Here is a 19,913-nt window from a genome sequence, read left to right as displayed (position 1 = left end):
AACAACACTCATGAAGCTCAACACCATCCAGGACAAAGCAGCCCGGTTGATTGGCACCCCATCCACCACCCTAAACATTCACTCCCTTCACCACCTGCGCACCGTGGCTGCAGTGTGTACCATCCACAGGATGCACTGCAGCAACTCGCCAAGGCATCTTCGACAGCACCTCCCAAACCCGTGACCTCTACCACCTAGAAGGACAAGGTCAGCAGGTACATGGGAACAACACCATCTGCACGTTCCCCTCCAAGTCACACACCATCCCGACTTGGAAATATATCTCTGTTCCTTCATCGTCGCTGGGTCAAAATCTTGGAACTCCCTTCCTAACAGCACTGTGGGAGAATCTTCACCACAAGGATTGCAGCGATTCAAGAAGGCTGCTCACCACCACCTTCTCAAGGGCAATTAGGGATGTGCAATAAATGCTGGCCTTGTCAGTGTTGCCCCCGTTCCATGACTAAATAAAAAAAGTAACAAGGTGTCATGCCCAGAGAGGGAAAATGGAAGAAGAGTCACCTCTCTCCCCACAAAAAACACCTTCTTGCATTGTGCCTTTTGGTGGCTGACTCGGGAACGAGGTCAGTGACTTGGAGCAGATCACCCACCCACCCACCTTCTGAAGCAAAGATAACTTCAAAAAACAAAACACCCTTAAAATAAAACTTTTTAAAAAATCAATAATAAAATCAGCCCCATTCCACTTTTGTGGCGTTCATCCCTCACACTCGGTGGTCACTAGTCCAGTGCTTTCCTTCTGGTTGCAGAACTATTTATCTGTACTTTGTTAATATCAAGGTTTGTGAGAACTAGCGGGCTGGTAATAATTTGCATGAAGCTGCCAGCCCCGATGATCACATGGTGCTGATGTGAGGCGGACTGGACGATGGCAGCAGACGGCAGCTCCTTTCTCCTCTTCCTGACCGTGGGGCTTTTGCAATTTTTTATTCCCACTGGGGCCCTACACACAGTCGGCTCCCTCCCTCTGGACACGGTCACTTTTTACAAGGTGAGTGTATCTTTAAAACGCTCCGTTTATATTCAATATTTTGTTCATGTGATTTCCACCGGCGTCTGTCAAATTTGAACTTCCTAAGTGCTGCATATAAAATAAATTTGACAATATATTCAACTCATTGCTACCCATAAAATTGATGCAATATCAAATAACAAGGAAAAGCACGATGTTTTTTTTTCTTGTTTTGGAAATACAGTTGTGTTTTGGACGCCGAATTGTAGTGAATACTGAAAAATGTGACAGTGAGAGAACATCAAGGGACTGGGATCGAAATCCGTTAAGAGAAAATTGATTCTTATCAGTCCCAGGGTTTTAAAAAAAGAGATACGTTTGAAGATTTATTAAAGAAATAGCCAGACGACGAGTAAAGACGGGTTGGGGATGCAATCATTTGCAGATTAATCCCATTTTTAAAATTTGGAATAAATCAATTTAAACAGAAGCACGAAGCGCGGCAGCATCGCTACATGGGGAGGAGTTTGCAACACTGCGTCCCATTGATACATAGTTCCAGTGCAGTGTGTGTATAAGTGTTTATGTAGACGTGAGTATAAGTGTTTATATGTTCGTGGGTCCTCTCGGACTAAGATGTGTAGAATTTTCTAGACCCGGATTTCCGCTGTGTATTTTTAAGCCAGTCTGTTAATAAAAATCGAGGATTTCTTTTTGAACTGCGTTCCTCCAATAGAAAAATAACAGCAAACAGCATCGACCATCTGCCCACCAATCCTCTCCGCCCGCGTGTAAGTTTCGGTTCCTCCCACCTCTCGCCTTCTTGCTTCAACCCTGCCTGCTCTTTTTCCCCTTGTTCCTGCCTGCTCTTTTTCCCCTTGTTCCTGCCTGCTCTTTTTCCCCTTGTTCCTGCCTGCTCTTTTTTCCCTTGTTCCTGCCTGCTCTTTTTTCCCTTGTTCCTGCCTGCTCTTTTTTCCCTTGTTCCTGCCTGCTCTTTTTTCCCTTGTTCCTGCCTGCTCTTTTTCTCTCTGCTCTTTCTTTCCTTCACTGCCCCTGCCTGCTCTTTTTTCCCTTGTTCCTGCCTGCTCTTTTTTCCCTTGTTCCTGCCTGCTCTTTTTCTCTCTGCTCTTTCTTTCCTTCTCTGCCCCTGCCTGCTCTTTTTTCCCTTGTTCCTGCCTGCTCTTTTTTCCCCTTGTTCCTGCCTGCTCTTTTTCCCTCTGCTCTTTCTTTCCTTCTCTGCCCCTGCCTGCTCTTTCTTTGCTTTTCTCTGCGCCTGTCTTCTTCTTCTTCCTCTGCCCCTTTCTGCTCTTTCTTTACCGTGCCCTTGCCCGCTCTTTTTTTCCCCTTTTGCTCCTGCCTGCTCTTTTTTTTTTCTCTTTCCTCACTCCAGCTCTTCTATTACTATTTTTATTATTAGACGAGGGCAGCACAAGCCCAGAAAATCTGCGAATCTGCAACTCAATCGTGGACAGACACTGCGTGTGAACACAAGGGTCATTTTAAAAAAAAAACAGGAACCATTGTAAAGCAGCATTCTCATCGGATACAGCATTTTTGCAAGACTCCGAATTTCAAAACTTGTTACTAAGAAAAATGAAAAATCGTTGCATTTATGCAGTGCCTTATCACATTGTCAAACTGTCTCAAAGTGCTTCACACAATGAATCACTTAGGGAGCAAAGAAGGGGAAACAAAATCCATGCCCCAAAAAATCTCCAGGGAAAGGGCAATAACACATTCCCTTAACCCACATAGTGGGTTGGAGCTATGGAATATCATACACTTCATTTTTAAAAGGGGAACCAGCTGCACAAAAAGAGGTTTAGAAATTTTTATTACAAAAACATGGCAAATCCACAAAAAGTATCATCGCTGCATTTGTGTGCAATGAAACTGTCTCATAATTCTCCCTCTCTAAACACTTCCTAATGAAGACTGTTTCTTTAACAAACAGTTACCCCTTAGAGGCATTACTCAGCAATATTTCACATTTGTTTTATATTCAATAATAATAATTTTTAATAAATGATGCCTGGAATGTGTTATGTGGCTGTATCAACTTGAGGGATTTGTGTGACGCCATAAACTGAGGGTGAAACTCACAGTTTTAACAAATTCCAGAAATGTCTTAGCCATGAAGATGCCCCTAAACATTCTTTAAAATTTCCCCGTGATTTTCTCCCCTCCTTTTCTGATGCATGCCAGTTGGCATTGCGCTGTGGTCTCATGTCCAAAAGAACAGGATGACAGCAGAATCTGAAGGTTGTCTGGACTGGACTTTTTACACCAGCCTGATTAAAATACAGTGTAGGAGCACTACAATTGGTCTCATTGTCCCCAGGCAAGGAAAATCAGCCAAGGCTCCCACTCCTGGTTACTACCCATTGACTCTAGTTGGAAGAGCATGCATGTGGATATCGAATGAGGAGAGGATCAAGCTTAACTGTGATGCCCCTTATCCCAAATCAAATAGATTGTTTACATAATGTCTGGTCTCAAATGTGAAGAAAAGCCACTAGGCTGAGATACCAGAAGTTACCCATGGAAACACAGGAACAGATGTAGGCCATGCAGCCCCACGAGCCTGTTCTGCCATTCAGTTAGATCAGGGCTGATCAGTATCTCAATTTCATTTACCTGCCTTGATTTTATATCCCTTTATACCCTTACCTAACAAAAATCTTATCAATCTCAGTTTTGAAATTTTCAATTGACCTAGCTTCAACAGCTTTTGATGGAGAGATTCCCAGATTTCCACCACCCTTTGTGTGAAGAAGTGCTTCCTGCCATCACCCCTGGACGGCCTAGCTCTAATTTTAAGGTTGTGCCCCCTTGTTCTGAACTGTGCCACCAGAGAAAATAGTTTCTTTCTATCTACCCTATCAAATCCTATAATCATCTTGAACACCCCAATTAGATCACCCCTTAATCTTCTATACTCAAGGGAATACAAGCCTCGTCTATGCAACAAATATAGCCCAGCGTGTGAGAGGAACTCATAAAAGGGGAAAAAATTGGAGGGGAAGTAAGGAGTGAGAGTGAAACTTCTGAAATGTATTCCTTATATTCTGCTGTGATGACATTACCATGCAGCAAATACAGCAGCACTCTGATGGTCCACTGACTACATAGCAGATCGGTTTGCTGGTAAAGGAGGTCCTGGGTTAGATGTATCCTTTGAAATGCAGTTCCAGATGATGATGAGGATTGTGCAAACCCAGTGCCTGAGATCTCAATGTTCCCTGCAGGTTATTCCCAAACAGAAGTATGTCCTGGTAAAGATTGACACGCAGTATCCATATGGAGAGAAACAGGATGAGTTTAAGAAATTAGCGGAAAACTCTGCTTCCAGCAAGGAGCTCTTGGTGGCTGAGGTGGGAATATCAGGTAGGAACTGAATGACTTGTCCAAGTTTAAACAAAGAATTAAATAATGTGATCAGCATTGTCACCTATTTGATCCATAGAGTCTCCTCTATTCAACCACTTTCTGTAACATGGTGATTAGTCCCTACAGTTCTCTGCAATAATATGATGCATCTCCAACACATAGTTGAAACCTGTTTAACATGAAGCTCCCGTACAGATTTAACATGTTTTACATACTTGTGTAGACAGAGTGGCATTCAGGCAGGGAGCAGCGCAACTAGGAGCCTGCATCCGATATAAGGTCCTGAGCTGAGAAACAGTCCCCGAAGGATAACTAACGAGTGTCTATTGCCATCCCCTTGTGCTGGGAGGAGAAGATAATAAATGAAGGGGAGGCACCTGGTATAGGGAAAGAGGAAAAATGGGAGATTTGGTTGGTCAGTGCTTGACCAGGAAGCTGCCTTGTGGGAAATAATATATCCTTGGGATGGGGCAGGGAGAAGAGGAGACAAAAACAAATTCTGAGTAAAAAGGATGTTTTAAAAACATAATCAAACTATGCCATGAAAAAATTGATTTCATTGTAGTTATATTTTTAAAAATTTCATTTTTAAACAGATTATGGTGAAAAGGAAAATTCAGAACTTGGGGTGAAATATAATGTGGAAAAGGATGACTATCCCATCTACTTGCTGTTCATTAACGGGGATTTGGAGAATCCTGTCCGGTACACCAGTGAGATTAATCAGGACACCATTCAGCAGTGGCTGAAGAGTAAAGGTGTGTGGGTCGGGATGCTTGGCTGCCTGGAGGAGTACGATTCCTTGGCCATGGAGTTTCGCAGCACGAGCACCCAGGAGGGCCGCCAGAAGATCATGGAGAAGGTGAAGGCCATGGTGCAGGAGACGCCAGAGTCAGAGCAGAAATTGGCAGAACAGTACCACAAAATTATGAGCAAGGTCCTGGTGCAAGGCGACTCGTTCGTCCGTTCTGAGATTGCTCGGATCGGCAAACTGCTGGGAGAGAGCAAAATGAGCTCGACCAAGAAGATGGAGCTTCAGAAACGTCAGAACATCCTGAGCTCGTTCCAAATACCCAGCATTGTAAAAGAAGATTTGTGAGGAAGAATTGGGATCTGTTAAAAATTTTTAAAAAATACTTCCTACTGTAGGCCAAGTCACTGCTTAAGTTGCTAAGAAAGGGAGGATCTAGCCATCGGGAATTCTTCTCCCTCCCCTGCTTTCTCTTCTCTCACCCAAAGGCTCTTACTCTTGCTGTATTACAGCTGAGCCTGATCCTGTTCTCACCTGCCACCTAGCAGGACCCACTGGATATCTATCAGGAGCAGGAGGCCTAGCTGATTTCCATCCCCCACCCACCAATGCAGGAGCACTGAATACAATTGTGGCATCTCACCATCATCTCAGCTGGCATCAGTTAACTCAGCATAGATTTGGACTCAAACCTGGGACCTTCTTGGGTCTAAAAGGCTCATTACCACAAATTTAGGAACTGAGCCCCGGGGCGGGAGGGGGATCATAGGACCTTCCTTTGAAGAGGAATTTTCACCAACATTGTGGCAGCACAGTAAGTTGAAGCTTCAGCAGCTTGCGCCACAGATGGTGGGTCACAGGTCACCGCCCAATATGCTCTTCACTGCGCAGAGTTCCCAATCTCAGCTGTGCTGCTATGGAGGAGCTGCTGAACAGAAGCTCCCAGACTACTTTCACACACCTTCCACTCACCAATTTCAGATCAGCATCAGTGGAAGTCTGGGAACAAGTCATTCATCCACACTGTTAAGCCAGGGAATGGTACATGGCACAGGTAGACCAGCTTATGAGAGGAAATACCATTAAGGCATGGGAGTTATGCCATTGCAAACCAATATAAACTGACATTTAACAACTATCCAATAAAATATTTAAAACTACAGCAAAATTTATAGAAATCTTGAAGCTCTTCAGCAGTGACATGGTTAAAAGTCTTATTTGTTTACAAACCTCTTTTTAAAAAAAAAAAATTTTTTTTAATTCTTGCAAAACACTTTTTCACTAACTTTTTGTTGAGGATTATTCTCAGTAATGTTCCAACACGTAGCGAGCTGATGAGGCACAGGTCTGTCCTGTTACTTCACAAGGTGAGCTCCGGATGTCGAAAATGCCACAGAGGGCAGTAACCAAACAGAGGTCAGGATGTAAAAAAAAATGTATAGATGATAGTTCCATTAAAACTCTTTCTCTGTGGTTGCTGGGATAGCAATACTTCTGAACAGTATTGCCTAACATTGTCTCACTGGAGCACAAGAGAAGGAACAGTACAAAGTCCCAACTATGGTCAAATCCTGCAGGTGGACAGGTGTGTCCGGGCCTCCATTCATACATGAAAACGCAGGTGTGCCAAGCACCACAGGTGAAGGGGAGGTGGGCACGAGGCCCATGGCTGTAAAACAATAATAAACAAAACCTCCCCTCTCCCAGTAGAATCATAGAATGGTTACAACACAGAAGGAGGCCATTCGGCCCATCGAGTCCATGCAAGAGCAATCCAGCTAGTCCCACTCCCCGGCCCTATCCCTGTAGCCCTGCAAATTTTTTCCCTGCAAGTACTTATCCAATTCTCTTTTGAAGGCCATGATTGAATCTGCCTCCACCACCCCCTCAGGCAGTGCAGTCCAGATCTTAATCACTCGCTGCGTAAAAAAGTTTTTTTCTCATGTCGCCTTTGGTTCTTTTGCCAATCACCTTAAAAGGCAGCCTGATTCCCCACAGGAGGGTGTCTCAGCAATATCTGCACAAGGCAACCCCTTCACTTGGGACTATTCCCAGATTGAGAGCTGAAGTGACCTCAACATGAGCAGAGGAGAGCCCAAATCCTGTTACTCCACGGACTGAGTACACTAACGCACTCAACTCCTGTGGCATTAAGGAAAAGGCTTGTCTAACTACTGGTGACACCTGTACACCTAGCAATCATCCATATTTAGATCCTCCCCCAACAGTCGGTCTGGGTCAGGATTGTCCTCACATGAAAACAACCACTTGTGTGTTCTAATGATCAAATTGGTTTTAAAAATGTATTAAAATTCATAATTTACACACCTTATATTTGTTTCTTACCTTATATTTGTATCTTGTAACTATGATTCCAACTTAGGAAGAACTCATTTTACATTCTGGAATTCAGAACAAGTTGCTTTCCATCCCTAGCATTCTTGTAGAGTCAGCTTGGCTCTGATGGTGGGACTCTTGCCTGAGTCAGATGGCCATGAGTTCAAACGCCACACCAAGACTTGATTGCATAATCTAGGCTGATATGTACCACCTTTTAGATGAGAAAATAAACGGGCCCTGTTGCCTGATTAGATGGATATGAAGGATCCTATGGTACTATTTCAAAGAGCAGCAAGGGGGTTCTCCTGGTGCCCTGACCAACATTTATTCCTAAAACATATTAGCTGGTCATTTTATCTCATTTACTGTGCAAATTGGCTACTACATTTGCCTACAAAACAGTGACTATAGCTCAACAGTAATTCATTGAGTGTGATGCACTTTAGAACGTCTAAGGGTCATGAAAAGTGCTAAACAAATGCAAGCTTTTCCTTTCCTAAAAGGTGCTAATTCTTGCTGTGGTTTTGATCTGTTGGGGCCACTCACCCTCCAGTATCTCATATATCTGATTATTCTTCACTTGAAAGCCTGGAAGCTAGTATTGGTAGGCGATTTGACTTTGAGGGCATCCAGCCCTCATTTGATACCCATATATATTCACTTTTCAAGAGGCAGTCACAACTTAGGGATCAGGACTGGGTACCTTTGACAATTTTTTCTTCCCAACTCAGGGGCAGTGAGGCAAATTGCAGCACCCCTAAGATCAGACTTGGCTGGTCTGCTTGGCTCAGTTACTCGCTTGATAAATTTGCTGAGGCATCAGCAGAGACGTAGGAATTACGGATTTTGTGCAACTGTAATCAACTGAGGATATTGAAAACACAGATATCAGAGTAGTCAATGAGCTAAGTACATGTGGCCTAATGACTAGAGTTCGACCTTTCCCTTGAATCTGAAGGTTGTCTCTGTAAAGGTTTTTTTTAGCCCTACCAGTCCTTATTATTGGTATTTGATGCCTGTTAATTGATCTTTATAATATAAACATATAAAAAGAAAATGAAGCAATTCTGGAACAAATGATTAAACTTACCTATTAACCAATGTATTCCATTGACAGAAATGCCTCCAGCAAACTCTCCCAACCCACCACAGGTCTTCTCTCCCATGGGCTTTGATTTCTGCTCTGTTCCAAAAGCTTGTCTTCTTTGCCTATATCCCCCAAGCCTCTATATGTGTCAGATGAGTGCACCTCAGTGCTTCTTTTGCATATAAGTAGACCACAATTGACTCAAGGCGCAGCTGCACAATGGCAATCTCGATCAAATTGTAACTTCAGCCCCAGACTTTTCCATTCTGCTCTGCTCCCAAATCCAAGCCCCAGTCCCCCTCCATCCCATGCCCCATACTCTCCCAGCCTTATCCTACAACTTCTCTCTCACCTGCATGTGTTTCACAAACTCCAGGACAGCCTGTTCCCATCTCACATGACCCAGCGTTGCTGTGTACCGTGGGTTTTTTTACAAAAGGAAGATATAAGAATTCAGTGCATCAGTAAAGGAATATGTGCCATTGACATTGGGATACATATAGGAGACAAAGAGGAGATACTTAAACAATGATAATGGGTGAGATAGAAAATTGTATACAATCAAAGGTGCACACTCAGTAAAAGTCTTTGACAGCCACTTAGAAGTGAAAAAGAGTGGAGGTAGACAAGAGGAGAAATACAGAAAGAATTAGATGGTGGGAAAGAAGTGGAGAAATAAAAATTCTTTTGTCCATCAGCAATGCCATGGGAAATTACCTTGCATAACACAGTGTTACTGGGTACACTGCATCTTATTACTGGGCATAATATGTGTATCTATGTAAATAAATGTAATGCATTGGGTACAATAATATTAGTCATTATAAAACAGTGTAATTCTCTGACTCACCATGAACAAAGCTGTGGGAGATCCATTAATGTATATTAAAATAAGCAAGGATCCCAAGACCAATTGTTAGGGTACCCTGCTCAATCTTTTACTAGTCTGAAAAGTTCCCATTTCTGGTTACACTTTTTTTTTACTTTTGAGCCATTTATGAACCCATCTCCATATTTTACCTCCTATTCTGTGACTCCTTACATTAACCATTAATCACTTATATGGAATCCTACCGAAAGCTTTCTGAAAATTCAAAGATATATATATATGAGCTGCATGTCCCCCATTCACATGGTCAGCAATAGCTTTGAAAAATACCAGATTTTAAACGGCCTCCATTTCCTGAATCGGATTGACCTTTAACAAATTACTCAACCAAGTGCTCACCCAATCTCAGAATTACTTCAAACAATCTTCCTTCATATGACTTACGTTTTCTGATCTGTAGCTTCCAGTTGTTTGACTTTTTAAATTATGAAATTACGTTAGTCACTTTCCAATCATCCTCATGAATCTCTCCTAAATTTAGTAAACTTACAAAAATATCAGCGAAAGCTTCACTAATTTCAATCTTCATCTCCTTTAAGACTTTTGGGTGCAAGCTGTGTGGACCAGGTACTTTGTCTACTTTGAGACTGTTAACCCTTTTATAACCACATATATGTTGTAAACAATTTTACAACACCAAGTTATAGTCCAGCAATTTTATTTTAAATTCACAAGCTTTCGGAGGCTTCCTCCTTCGTCAGATGAACGATGTGAAAAGGAGGAAGCCTGAGGAAGGAGGAAGCCTCCGAAAGCTTGTGAATTTAAAATAAAATTGCTGGACTATAACTTGGTGTTGTAAAATTGTTTACAATTGTCAACCCCAGTCCATCACCGGCATCTCCACATCATCACATATATGTTGTTATTTCTTATTTCTTTTATTTGTATTATGTAGCTCTTTGTCATTAAAAAGAATCACTAAAGTCTCATGCACAAAACAGGATCACTAGAGCGAGTGCCATGTACATAGCTAAACAGGATCACTAGGGTTAGACACACACAACTAGGCAAGGTCAAAAGTGAGTCCCAATTTACGTGCACAATACTTAGGATCACTACAATGAATTTCCTATCATGTCACACAAAGGATGGTCAGTCATTGTAGTACTATTGCAAACCCTCGTGATATAGAGACAGATAACAGACAGGATGGCTGTAACAGAGAACACACTGCACAGGAAACAGATAGTTTAATTATTAGCTGAATTTTATTGCTTTAGTGATCTTTAGATTTAAATATACACCCATATATAAAGCTGCTGAATTCACATGTGTCCAATTCTGCTGTTTGACATACAAAAAAGTTTTAAGGACACGTCACAGCCATAACAAAAAAAATCAGTTTGAACTGGCTGGATTCATTAAATATGGGGTCGCTCAAAGAGAACACAATTTACAAATGAGCGTCAGACAAAACAAAAGAATGTGTATCCAAGGGAAAACATTGGGAGGGAGTCTACAGTGAATGCAGAGCAAGAGAATCAACTCTACAATACCTATTTGAAAAATACTGCAGGAACAAAAAAAGTGAGATTCTGCAAACACTGATGATTGCATCACATTTTCCATTGGAGATGTTGGTTGGAATGTTGTATCCTGAAAGTAAATGCCTGTCGCACAATCGCTTATGTAGAATAAAAAGGTAAGAGGGCTCAACACGCCTAACTCCACCTAGGTTTACGACTCACCCAGGATAAACTTATTGGCTTCTATTTCCATTAAGAATTAACACGATTTTACATTAAGCTATGGTAACAACTATTAATGTGGTTTATGATTGTCTTTCTGGGGTGGGGTGAAGATGCTGCTCCCTGGTTTTATTACAATAAACTATGATACAGTTTGACCATCCTCAAAAGAAATAGCCCCCTCCAGTCAGTAATCACACACTGTCAATTCAATCAGCAAGCTGTTTCAAGCAAAAATAATACTGTATGATCCCCGCCATCAGAAGCTGTCAGTGTGGCCCCTTCCTTGTTTCGACACCCAGTTTCTGTCATTTCAAAAGGACCACATCATGTTTACATTACCATTTGTTATGTCTTGCTACTGATTCAAATTCTCTTCCATTTTGATAGAATGAGGTCCCATATTAGAAATCTTCAATCCCTTAATTTTTTTTTCAGGGGCTGTGTATGGCTGTTGATAGATGCACTGCCAGTGTTGTACAGATCGTAAATTAAGGTCTCGGGTTCAATTCCGGGTGTGTGCTGAATTAGCTAGTCTCAGCTGATACGGTGGGACTCTACAATTGGCCTTTGCTGGGAGGAAATAAGCCAGTGATCCTAATTATCTAGCGATCCCTGATGTAAAGTGCATGGATAAACATGAGGCTGCCCTTTGATTTTTAAAAATTTTTACAATGTTATTTCTGGTAAAATATGGCACACTGTGGTGAGCCAGTCCACCCAGCTCGCTGGAGCCTCTTTTAAATCCTAGCATTCATCAGTTTAAGCAGCCAGAGATACCAAATATAATTAATTAATGTATTGAGGCAAACCGAGGCCTGTGAGTGCTCCCACAAGACCTGGACTCGCACCGTAATTCCTGTACTAAGAGTTTCCAACCTCAGACATGCTATTGGGATGAGCGCCACATGGGCACTTCCTCATGGGCTCCCTTGGATAGGGAGCAACATGGAGATCTGAAAAAGGTGCGGGGGAGGAAATACAAAACTCCTCACAAAAAGTGAAAGGGAAAAACCAACAGACAAGAGTCAATGAAGATGAGAGTCCAGAGCAATGAAGTTAACAAACTATTTTAACTCCTATCACTTAACCAATGTGCTGGCAAAGCCAATAGTGGTAGTGGGGGTGTAGCAATAAACCAGTGCCGTTTCTTGGTGAACTGTAAATTATGTTGAATCTTGCTGTCAATCGTTAACACACTTACACCCTGCTTTTGTGCTCAGTTACCAGATTTCAGCAAAGGCAGCAGTTGGGCCTCAGCATTCCTGGGCTATGAGGGAAAAATTAATCCAAGTCCTACGCATTGACTCCTGCTGGAAAGTCCATGTACTGATGTCAGGTTAAGAAAGGATCAGTTGTGGCTGTGATGGCGCCACTATTAAAATAGGCAGCTGATACTCAGACTCACATGTTGCATGCATACTGGAAGGCTAATGCTGACACTTAGGAACTGTATCCTAGTATAAGTCAGAGCCTTTGGTGGTGGTGGAAGGGGTGGGAAAAGGCAGGAAGAAAATTAAGAAGGAAACCATCAGGCTTTACTTTCCACATGTAATGAAAACAGTGGAAATGCGTAGATTGATTAGCATTTGAAAGGAAAACACAGGTTAACGTTTCAGGTGAAATCTTTCACAATATTTCTCCCCTCCCCCACCTCAGAAGATGCATTTCTTTACAAAAGCAACAAAAAAGTCATGTCATGGCCACTACAAAAGTGATAGGATGAGGCAACAGGCAAATACTTGGACATTAAAGAATCGTGACAGGGATTAGGAGAACATTTAAAGTTATCTGCCATCTTTTCCACATTAACAAATAGTATATACACTATGAAAAACAAAATTGTCTTGGGTAGTGCTGTGAAAGTAGAATTTTCACTATTAGAAAATGTATGGAAGCAAAACTGGAGCTAGTGGTGTTAAATGCCTACTCAACATCTCCTATTAAAATAAAACAAAAATTTAACAAGACAAATTCTACCAGCAAAGATTGGCCAAGGGCAGGGTATAGAAAAGCAGCATAAACTAAGGTATTAATACATAGGGGAATCCCATTTCTCCTTCCTTCCAGGAGAAAACAACTTCAAATATAATAAACACATAACTTGCCAAACCCAGAATTCTGATGGTTCCCACTTCACAAATGAATTTACAAAATCTAGATACTAATTAAAATACTATTTATAAAAAAAAGTCCACATTTCTCCATGTTATTCCATTTCAGCAGCATATGAGCTTGATTTTGTGCATGTCATAAACAAAACACAAGATTACAGGTATAGCTTTTTTATATGTGCCTCAAATAGTGTAATTGAACTGGAAAGTCAAGTTGCAGATAAGTCAGAGCCTTTGGCGGTGGTAGAAGAGGTGGGAAAAGGCTAGAAGAAAATTTGGAAGGAAACCATCAGGCTTTATTTTCCACTTGTAATGAAAACAGTGGAAATGTGTAGATTGATTAACATTTAAATAGGATAGTCGGCAGCCACATCAGCCTGAGCATGAAGTCTCCTTACACAAACATGAAATTGGCAGAATTAGGGAGTGTTTCTCAATTAATCCTTTCCCAACTGTGCCATTTGAGTTGGCAGCAGGCCGAGCAGGGCCAGCTGAACAGGTTAGAAATTTTTTACTGTACTAGCTGTAAAAGGTGCATATGCTCAGTTGCTCAGGAACTCCCGCAACTCCCTCAGACCTAGAGCTTCCCACCTCAGCTCAGGTGTAAATGGTGCACGATATAAAGGCAAGTTGATCCATGCCGCTTTTGCAAAGCTCCAAACATCCATCCAAAGAGCAGTATTAATAAAGTTCTGTGAACAACGTAATTTTGGCTGCTCCCTCAATTGGCACAAATGGAAGAAAATCAATGTATGGGGAAGGGGTTAAGAGTTTAATCATCTAACTTAGTTACCTCCATAAAGTGGTAATGGGTGAAAGGGCAGAATGTTTTAATTTGGGCAGTTTCTCTAAGCAGTTATGTAATATTATAGGTTTGTTAGTTCAAGAGGGAGTTTAGAATAGGCACAGGACTCAGTGATCACTGTACTACTCTCATGTATAGTTACCCAGCCCAGTTAAGGAAATTAGAATCAGAAGATTCTCATCTTCTTGGCTGGCTTCCTCCAATGTTAGTTACATAAGGTTTGTGTAATCATTGACAATTCAGTTAGGATTTGGAACTTATATATTTTTTTAAAAAATAACAATGCATAAATAGCATTCTGCTCATATGATGCCTTTGCAGGTGTTTGCCTCAAATAATGGACACCATTAAGGGTATACAATAAAGGAAAGAAGTGTGAAATCAGGAGAGCTGGGCAGCACTGAACTAGTGTGTTCCAGCAGCAAAACAACTATTCAATTGGTAATTCACACCCACCATTCCCCACACAATCAGCTCCCAACTTTTGCTGAGCCATGAGAAGCCAGGCACTTACTCACAGCAGAGGGAGGGGTACAAAGGGTAAATCTCCCTGGGCCTAGCTAGTCACACAGTATCACTGCAGAAGTCTGAGTGCAGGTGGACTTGGGAGAGCTAAAAACAGTGTAAAGGAGAGAAAATACAAACCCAGGTTAAAAAAAAAACAGGATGAGTTGAGTTCCACCTGTAAGAAATAGGAAGTTCATGGAGTTACAGCATCAATTTTGTTTTCACAGATCTAATTCATCATTTTAAAATGAAACTTCCAAAAGGTTTGAAATCTCATATTTTAGATTTAAAAAGTGATTTAGATTTAAATACCTTATAATACAACACATCCTGGGCCAGGGAGTATGTTAACAATAGAATGAAAAGCACATCACCGTACTGCCAGCAGTACTCCAACTCCATAGCAACAAGTATGGTCATGAACATTCCGACTCACCCAGTTGACCCAGTATTATAAACAGAAACTATGGCCAGTGGTGACACTCTGTTTATGCAAGGATCAGATCAAGTTCAAAGGAACATACAGCTTGTCTTGTGCACTACACATTGGCTCAAGTTATAAGCAAACCAGGGGTTTATCACTTCCATCATTTGCAGTCAACTGTACCATAAAATGTAATTGTACTTCATTACTATGCATAAATATGTGGTGCCGTGAGAAGCTGTAGAATTTGTTAATGCAAAGATTGAGAGTTTTACTTCTATGGGCCAAGAAAATATCTAAATTTTAAAAAACTGCAACCAAGTTGATTATTGCATTTATACCACTTCATCAACACTGTACTTAATTTGTATTTGTTTGGTCAGGGTGACTGCAAGTTCCCTTTTTTTGGCATCCAGTGTCAGTGTCAAGCATGCCTAGGTCAGATATAACATAGGTTGATTGGCCAGTAAAGCTCCCTAGACACTGTCTCAATAATGATTTTTCTCCCCAACTTCAGATGAGAACCCATAATACACCACTGACACTTCCATTCCATGCCATTATGGCCTAAGAGAGACAGGCTATAAATATTATGCAGTGGCTCCATGCCTTGCATGAATTTAGTTGAAACAAAATCCAAGCTCTTCTTGTAAAGGACCCCCCTCAAGCAGCAGAGATGAAAAAGTGATCTTAGTATGGGCTGAATCCACACCCAGGTCTCAAAGGTGCCAACCCAGTGTGCCATTTAATCTCCCCTGTGTTTTTTTTCCAAAAAAGGTATTTTTAAAACCTACAAATTTAAAATGGTGCTGACACACATGACCCTTACTGATCTACAAGTCTTATGGGGCACTCAATTTTCCCCCTCCTTCTCCAGTTCCCCATCCCTTTCTAAAACTGCCAGTTGATGTTGGGATACAGTCTATGAGGACCAGTCTTTAGTAGCTCGTCCAAAAGGGCATTCTCCACGCAAGCCTGGATTGTGACTGTCGGCAGGTTATTCATTCGTGAGAGTGCATCAAAGGTATGTTCAACTCCAGTCTCACTCAACACCCATTTACATTTTCTTAACAGGGACCACCGGCTACTGATGAGGAATGGGTTGATATTTTTCTCCTTCCTAGCTTGGAGTACTAAGGCCAATTGTAGCAGTCACAATGCCACTCAGATGAGCACAGATCAATAAGCAAATTTTGGTCAATATGGTTCAACAACTCAACCACTGGGGGAAGCTGGTGACATAATTTTGTGTGAATCTGGTTCTGGATTATATTACTGAAAGTCTCTTGCCACATTAATGTTGCTGCAACAAAAGGATGAGGTAATAAATGAATATAAATGAATGGCATGGACTCGATGGGCCGAATGGCCTCCTTCCGTGTTGTAACCTTTCTATGATTCTACTTCACTTCGGTCTTCACTATAGAAGAGGATGCTGCCAATGTAGCAGTAAAGGAGGATGTAGTAGTGATATTGGATAAGATAAAAATAAAGAGGTACTTAAAAGGTTGGCAGTATTCAAAGTAGAAAAGTCACCCGGTCCAGATGGGAAGCATCCTTGGTTGCTGAGGGAAGTAAGGGTGGAAATTACGGAGGCTCTGGCCACAATCTTCTAATCCTCCATAGATACGGGAGTGGAGCCAGAGGACTGGAGGATTGCAAATGTTACACCCCTGTTCAAAAAAAGGGGAGAGGGATAAAACCGGCAATTACTGGCCAGTCAGCCTAATGTTGGTGGTGGGGAAACTTTTAGAGACAATAATCCAGGACAAAATAAATTGGCACTTGGAAAGTATGGGCTAATAAAGTCAGCATGGATTTATTAAAGGGAAATAGTGTTTCACTAACTTGATTGAGTTCTTTGATGAAGTAACGGAGAGGGTTGATGAGGGTAATGCAGTTGATGTTGTGTATATGGACTTTCAAAAGGCATTTGATAAAGTACCACATAATAGACTTGTTAGCGAAATTAAAGCCAATGGGATTAAAAGGACAGTGGCAGCGTGGATACAAAATTGGCTAAGGGACAGAAAGCAGAAAGTAGTGGTGAACGGTTGTTTTTCAGACTGGAGAGGAGTATACAGTGGTGTTCCCCAGGGGTTGGTATTAGGAGCACTGCTCTTTTTGATATATATTAATAATCTCGACTTGAGTACGCAGGGTATAATTCCAAAGTTTGCAGATGCCACAAAACTCGGAAATGTACTAAACAATGTGGAGAATAGTAACAGACTTCAGGAGGACACAGGCAGACTGGTGAAATGGGCAGACACATGGCAGATGAAATTTAATGCAGAGAAGTGTGAAGTGATACATTTTGGTAGGAAGAATGAGAAGAGGCAATATAAACTAAATGGTACAATTTTAAAGGAAGTGCAGGAATAGAGAGAGCTGGGGGTGTATGTACAAATCTTTGAAGGTGGCAGAAGTTGAGAAGGTTGTTAAAAAAAAAATGGGATCCTTCGCTTTATTAATAGAAGCATAGAGTACAAAAGCAAGGAAGTTATGCTAAACCTTTATAAAACACTGGTTAGGCTTCAGCTGGAGTACTGTGTTCAATTCTGGGCACCAGCCTTTAGGAAGGATGTCAAGGGTTTAGAGAGGGTGCAGGAGAGATTTACTAGAATGGGACCAGGGATGAGGGACTTCAGTTATGTGGAGAGACTGGAGAAGCTGGGGTTGTTCTCCTTAGAGCAGAGAACGTTAAGAGGAGATGTGATAGAGGTGTTCAAAATCATAAACGGTTTTGATAGAGTGAATAAGGAAAAACCGTTTCCAGTGGCAGAAGGATTGGTAACCAGAGGACAGAGATTTAAAGTGATTGACGAAAGAACCAGAGGCAACATGAGGAAACATATTTTTACGCAGCGAGCTGTTATGATCTGGAATGCAGTGCCTGAAAGGGTGGTGGAAACAGAGTCAATAGTAACTTTCAAATGGAAATTGGATAAATACTTGAAGGGAAAAAATTTACAGGGTTATGGGGAAAGAGCAGGAGTGGGATTAATTGGATAGCTCTTTCAAAGAGCCGGCACAGGCATGATGGGGCGAATGGCGTCCTTCTGTGCTGGACCATACTATGCTACTACTATAAGCATTCAGCAGCGTACGTGGTGTTAACAAGATACTCATAATACTAAGGGATCAGTGCAACATAAATGTCAACCTTCTGTTGTTTAGGATTTGAATGTGCCTCATGAAATTCAGGTTCTCCTGTCCAAGTATACTCTCATAATTACATTTCTTTTAATACCTCTTTCCTCAGTCCTGTCTTCAGCAGCTGTGAAGACAAATGGAGAGGACGCTCCTGTGCGTTAGATGCTAACGCACTATTCCTTGTTTGACAAAGAGGCAGTGAACACACTGAGAAATGTGACAGACAACGTCGATGTTTCCTGGTTTGGACCAGACTGTCTGGAGATTTCTTTCTCCCCCGGCCTGCTCACAGCTACCAGCTGTATTCTGCAATGAGCATGGAAACAAGCCCATCAGTAATGAGGTGTGGATGAGTAGGTCAGACACACTGTTCATCAGAACAAAATTTGAAAGGAAAGCACCTTAAAAGCAACAAAAAACCCTCCAAAGTTAACCTGATAAAAACAGGGTCAAAAAGAGAATTGTGAAACAAGGGAATGGATTCGAGGAGTCAGATCCACAAACAAAAAGAATATACTCTGTGTTTCACAGTTCCTGAAAGAGAGTTCTGCTTATACAACACAATTTTTATACAAATTAAAAAAAAACACTAAAATTGAAATGTTGAATAAATTATGATGGAACATATACTTATCATATACAGTCTGTACACCCATATGTGTTGTATAAGCTGCAGTCAAAATCTCAGTACCTACACAGGTACTATATTTGCTATCGAACACAGTCTAACTTTTCATTTGACTTTACAGCATCTAGTAGCGATGGTGCTGGGTGCATCATGCACTGAACTACACAAGAGAAACACCCAACCGATTCTAAAAATATTGCTGCCAAGTCTGAGAGAAGGCCTCTGACTCTGGATTTATGTACATAATTTATTAACCTTTTTTGTTCTAAAAACCTTTTATTTTAAACTCTTTTTGTTGCAAAGTCCTTCATGCTGTCTGGTAAATGTTCTGGATCAGCTGATGTATCTGATGGGGTCCTAGGAACACATGGTAATAGTAATAGGGGTGATACGGCAAGGCCGAGCAGTCATTCACTGGTTTGTTCTCCTCCCACCCCCCCCTTCTCCTCAAATAGCTAGATTTTCAGGCTTTTAACTGTGTCCAGTCTCTTTCTCAGTAGCTCTCCAATCTCCTGAAGGGAACGCTGGTAGCTGCTTTGTATCTTTCCTCGCACCGTCCGGGAAAACTTCTGCTCACCCTGAAACCAGCAACAAAAAAAGTTTTATTTCTTCAGCTGCCTGCATTAATCATGACGTTATGAAGAATAATCAACGGTTTACTTACAAGTGTGACTCCAAAGCACAAAATAAGCACAACCCCACAAACTGCATACTTTTCAAACTAGGTAAATACTGCAACATAGATGAAAAAAGTCTTTTTTCTTTTGTGACTTTTTGTCCTCAAGGTGAGGGATGCAATTGTTGGGGAATGCAACATTTCACTTCGGGCACTTAGTGTCAGTGTTAATTACTCCCGGTCGGTTATAGCACCGTTAGAAGAATAAATCTCGCTCTGCTCTGACCTCAGTAGTGGTCTTCAGTCTCAACCTCAGGAGAGCATCTATCCCCTATTGCACTAGTGATATTTTTCATTACCAACTATCCTGTGCCTCTCTCAATGAGAATACTAATTTAAGTGCCAGCTTGACTCAGTTGCAGTACTCACCCGAGTCAGAAGGTTGTGGGTTCAAGCCCCATTCCAGGACTTGAGCACATAATCACTTCAGTGTAGTACTGGGGGAATGCTACGTTGTCGAAGGTGCCATGTGTCCCATTCAGATG

General features: G+C 41.5%; 2 protein-coding genes across 3 annotated transcripts in view; one reads left to right on the top strand and one right to left on the bottom strand.

Annotated features, from left to right (window-relative positions):
* The first annotated feature begins 861 nt into the window (after window positions 1-861).
* Window positions 862-7,446, top strand: LOC137342206 (endoplasmic reticulum resident protein 29-like). The gene is made up of 3 exons (XM_068005970.1): window positions 862-1,012; window positions 4,222-4,360; window positions 4,960-7,446. The coding sequence occupies exons 1-3, from the start codon at window positions 890-892 to the stop codon at window positions 5,460-5,462; spliced, it is 765 nt and encodes a 254-aa protein (XP_067862071.1). The 5' UTR covers window positions 862-889; the 3' UTR covers window positions 5,463-7,446.
* Window positions 7,447-10,619: 3,173 nt separating this feature from the next.
* Window positions 10,620-19,913, bottom strand: part of naa25 (N-alpha-acetyltransferase 25, NatB auxiliary subunit) — an 86,442-nt gene continuing 77,148 nt past the window's right edge. For both annotated transcript variants that reach the window (XM_068005968.1, XM_068005969.1), the window contains exon 24: window positions 10,620-19,330. In XM_068005968.1, coding sequence (XP_067862069.1) covers window positions 19,208-19,330 — 123 coding nt within the window. In that variant the 3' untranslated portion in view covers window positions 10,620-19,207. The remainder of the gene's footprint in view (window positions 19,331-19,913) is intronic.

The sequence above is a fragment of the Heptranchias perlo genome, chromosome 25 (genome assembly GCF_035084215.1).
Source record: "Heptranchias perlo isolate sHepPer1 chromosome 25, sHepPer1.hap1, whole genome shotgun sequence".
NCBI classification, from domain to species: Eukaryota; Metazoa; Chordata; class Chondrichthyes; order Hexanchiformes; family Hexanchidae; genus Heptranchias; species Heptranchias perlo.
This window is presented reverse-complemented; position numbering and strand designations above follow the sequence as displayed.